General features: G+C 38.4%; 1 protein-coding gene across 1 annotated transcript in view; it reads right to left on the reverse strand.

The window, feature by feature from the left end:
* LOC104496672 (adenylosuccinate synthetase isozyme 1) overlaps positions 1-4,102 on the reverse strand; it is a gene marked incomplete at its 5' end in the record, with an annotated part of 12,927 nt that extends 8,825 nt beyond the window's left edge. The window contains 6 exons of the mRNA XM_010139829.1: positions 130-237; positions 1,322-1,388; positions 1,730-1,780; positions 2,010-2,015; positions 2,543-2,605; positions 4,000-4,102. Of these exons, the coding sequence (XP_010138131.1) occupies positions 130-237; positions 1,322-1,388; positions 1,730-1,780; positions 2,010-2,015; positions 2,543-2,605; positions 4,000-4,102 (398 nt within the window). The remainder of the gene's footprint in view (positions 1-129; positions 238-1,321; positions 1,389-1,729; positions 1,781-2,009; positions 2,016-2,542; positions 2,606-3,999) is intronic.
* Between the last annotated feature and the right edge of the window lie 193 nt (positions 4,103-4,295).

The following is a 4,295-nucleotide window of genomic DNA, read 5'->3' on the forward strand; positions in this document are numbered from 1 at the left end:
GTTTTCTTTCCCTTCTAGACAATTTACATACAAAATTCAGACACATATTTAAAAACACCTCCTTAAAAGCAAATCTGTCAGCCCAAATGTACCACTATTTAGTGTAATTAGAACTTAACACAGTTTTACCTTGAAGAAAATTCCTCGAAGTCAGACAGAAGGTCACAAATCCGAAGGCCTGTTCGTGCTGCTTTGGAAGAATACGTTGGTCCAATCCCCTTCTTTGTTGTGCCAATACTAAATAAAAATAATGCCCCCCCCCAAACACATATAAATATGCTTTATGCTGTGTAATTTTGTTAAAGCTTTTGAATGTACCATATACTAGGCAGTGGGTCTGAGTAAAAAAAAAAAATCACTGAAGTTCTATGATAATCAATATATTGCAACTCAATGCTTCAGTGGATTCACATAAACATTGCTAATACTCATGGTAAAGCATTAAGCCTTGATAACGGCTGACACGAGCTTAGTTGAAACTATACGTGTATGTACACGTATCACACAGTAATAATGCTTACTCTACTACTCTGTGGTACTACTACATCCTTTACCACAGACAACAGGAAACAAATGCTCTTTTCACGTTTCCACAGTAGCAGCACAAGAACAAACAGTTGCAAATAGCAACCAGTTCTGTGAGTGATCACATTGGTTTCCCACGGCTCTGGCAATTTTCACACCCCCTCCACCCCTATGAACTGTTGCAGCCTTCATCTTGATGAGGATAAAAATGAAATTGTTTCCCTGCCCACATGCCTTTTAGAAATAGGGTAATTTTGAGATTTCTATTTGTGTGTTAAGTTCAGCTGAAAATATCCACTGGGATCAAAAACTAACAGACTAACAGAGAGAAAAACCACAGGGGGTTCACATAAACTTTTGTTCTTTCAGAAACGATAATAATGAGGTATGAATAGTTACACACTATGCTTAAGTGTAAGATTAAAACAGGAACTAGTATCTTCATGAGGTACAAATGAGTATACAATAAACGATTACAAGTGATTAAAAAATGTCATTAGTCTGATACCAAACTGGAGTGGAAGCATCATTTCAACAGAAATTGGTTTTGAGGCTCTGGCTGGAATTTCAGAATGTCTCTGTATGTTGCAGAGAACTGCAAAAGGGAACTATGTAAGAATTCATACCCCACCTCTTCAGTAATACCTCAGAGTTTGCTCACAAACATAAGCAGGAGCAGAACAGAATCACAGAATCGGTACCACCAGCAAGGCTCTTTAGAGATACGTTGCATTTCTGTTTTCCAAAATTACATTTGCATAATTACTAATGAAATGAAGGAGCTGAAAGTATTTACTTTTTTCCTTCCTGTGCTTGACGTTGCACTTCCTGGAGTCCATCTACTGCTTGGTGAAAGTCAAACACTGCAATGGAAAATCAAACGGACATAGTGAGAGGCCAAAGGAGAAAAACATTCTCTATATCACAGACATATGTAACTTCCAGACCAGGTGCCTTTGTTACCACTGATAGTGCCCAGGCCTCCTCATGCGAGACAGAGGAAGTATTCCTTAAACATGGTGAAAACATGTAAAACATCACTCTTCAGTGGGTACAAATTCTGTCATTATGCTTCAGATTCACAGCATACAGAGCAGCTGTACCAGATTAAATACAAAACTGCTGAGGAGTATTAACGTGGTTTTACCACGAGCTAAGCAATCGTTTGTGAGGGGTTTTTTTCCCCCCTTCAGTCATCGCTTACCTATATGTGCTCTATCTGATATAATCAGTCTTTTCTCCCAATCTTTTAAACCTGTCAGAAGATAGAAAGAAAAGTAGGATGTCAGCTGTACTGATTAGTCAAACTTGGAGATGTGCTTTCAGTTTTCATGTCTTCTAGTTTCTATAGTTTATTGTTAAAAGACTGTAGACTACATGGATCAAGTATCAGTGAATATCAAAAAACAGCAATGTTTTTGCTAACACATTTTTCTTATTTTTTTACTTTTTCAGCTTTCTCATTTTGGCTTGGACAAAGATACCTCTTCCTACTGACAGGATGCTGTGGCTTACATATAATTCTTATTTTAAGGAAAGATTCTTCATTAGCTCGCTATATGATAAATCAAACCCCATTTGTCCCTCAGAAAATAGAGAATTTATGTATCATAAACCATAAAACAATTCATGATGTAAGGGACGTTAGAAGGACCTCTGGTGCAAAGCCTCGCTCAGAGCAAAACCAGCTGAGTTTATACTTGGGCCCAGAAATGGGGACACAGAAACCCTGTGTTAAATCATCTCACTCTGAGGTCAAAGGAAGCTTTTATGATTTTATTATCTGTCTAATGTGGTATCAAATGCTGTAAAACTCCCTGAAAACCCATGAAAAGATTGCTTTTGAAAATCTGTATGAAGACTACAAAACAATTCAACATTTTAAATGCTGTTTTCCTCATTATTTAAAATGCAGAATATTAGTGCACTGAATATTTATGGTCAAAAACAAAGGCTTAAAAAACACCTCAACCTGGCTGCCAATATAAAGAAAGGTTAAAAATTAGTTGATACAAACCTTTCTTTTCATTCTTTTCAGCTTCTTCGAACAGGCCTGGTAAATGTATAACCACTCCATTACCTTTGGGAACACAAATGATTTGTTTTAGAGCAAGAAGTAAGATAGTCACTCTTAAGATGTATGGCACAGAACCCTTGCTGTCTGAAATGTTGTTTAAAAAGTAAGAGCAAGTTTCTCACATTTTTCACAAGGTCATCTTGAGAACTTTTTGGATAAAACCTCATTTTGCGTAAGCAGCTACAAGCCAGCTAGATTCAGAAAAAACAGAGCTTGCTCGTTTCCGATGTGAATGCCAGGCCTGCTCCAAAGCCCGCTGAGGTAAGCGGATTCTGGTCTTTCTTTGTGGTGGACTTTGCACGATGACTTCAGCCTCAGCTGTTCACTGGTAAAAGAAATCTTGGCCTTACAACACTGACAAGCCTGCGTGACAACACCTACATTTTCTTCAATATTCATGCACTGGTTTTAAACTCTGCACAGACTCGTGCAGTAGGACATCAGCAATGCCTTCTCCCGGCCTTTGAGCTACAACGTAGAATCCGCAAGCAATACAGTGCAATACTGGTGAGACGTAGAGGATTTAGTGATGTACACAGCTGCTGCTGCTGCCTCTTGGGAACATCGGAAATATATTCAAGAGCCTGTCTCATCTTAAATTCAGGATAACCTAAATTATAGTCTTTACTAACTGGGAGTAAGTCAGAAAGCCAGACAATACACCATATTTAGCAGAGGGAAAAAATGTTCCATCTATTTCAGCCATCCTTTTGGAAATTATCGAATGGAACAAAACCGAAACTCCGTGACATGCTAAAACTTATATTCATTTCTTGCACATTCTGTAAATGCTTTTTTCTGTCTAAAATGATGATTCTTTGACAAGTAAAAGGCTTAAATCTGCCTATCACTTCTGAGTTTAATGTCCAGTAAGCAATGCAAACTTTTTTACGATGCTATCTGCACCGAATATCTTTATAATGCCTTAAACAGCTGGTAACGTGAACAAGAAGAACACGGGATGATAACCTTCCAAGCAGACCCTTGTACCTCGGGGGCTATTTCTGGTAAGTCAGTAAAGAGATGCCACAGAGAAATTATATTATTCATTTAGTCTAAGTGCTGGGTTTTGTGTGCTCAAAGAACAGGATATGTATTTCTGAAATTATAAAAGGAGCACGCGAGTAGAGGGTGGGATCCAAACCTGTACCATAACATACAAGAAAGAACCACATGACAGAAACAGGGGCTTCTCGCTTTCAGTTTTCTAGGAGCAGAAAACTAAACTGTCACTGGAAGTAGAGTAACTCCTCACGTTACAGCAGTAGTGAAATGAAGCTAAAGCAAATCTGACTGACAGTCACCTCTATGTTTTTATTTGCTTCCTACTATAAAATACGGTTGTGGCTAGCCATCACATAATGCTATTTTATTAGCAAGTTCCAAAATTGTCTTACCAATAAAAGAAATTGCCTTTGGATTAATGATGCCACTAGGAAGCAGGTGAAAATCGTATTCTTTCCCATCGACAACCACAGTATGGCCAGCGTTATTCCCACCCTGCAACAGAAAGAAACACCTGAAGATTAACGGTCTTACAGCATCTCTCTAAACTCCCAGCAGATGTCTTGACAAGATCATCTTTTATTTATACATTCATGTCTTACCCATTGCCTTCACCTTACAGCTTCTGGAGACGCTGCAGTATTGCAAAAAGGGCTCAGACAGGGCAGTTTGGGGGTAAAGGATTTCA

This window comes from Buceros rhinoceros, unplaced genomic scaffold (genome assembly GCF_000710305.1).
Source record: "Buceros rhinoceros silvestris isolate BGI_N320 unplaced genomic scaffold, ASM71030v1 scaffold19737, whole genome shotgun sequence".
NCBI lineage: Eukaryota > Metazoa > Chordata > Aves > Bucerotiformes > Bucerotidae > Buceros > Buceros rhinoceros.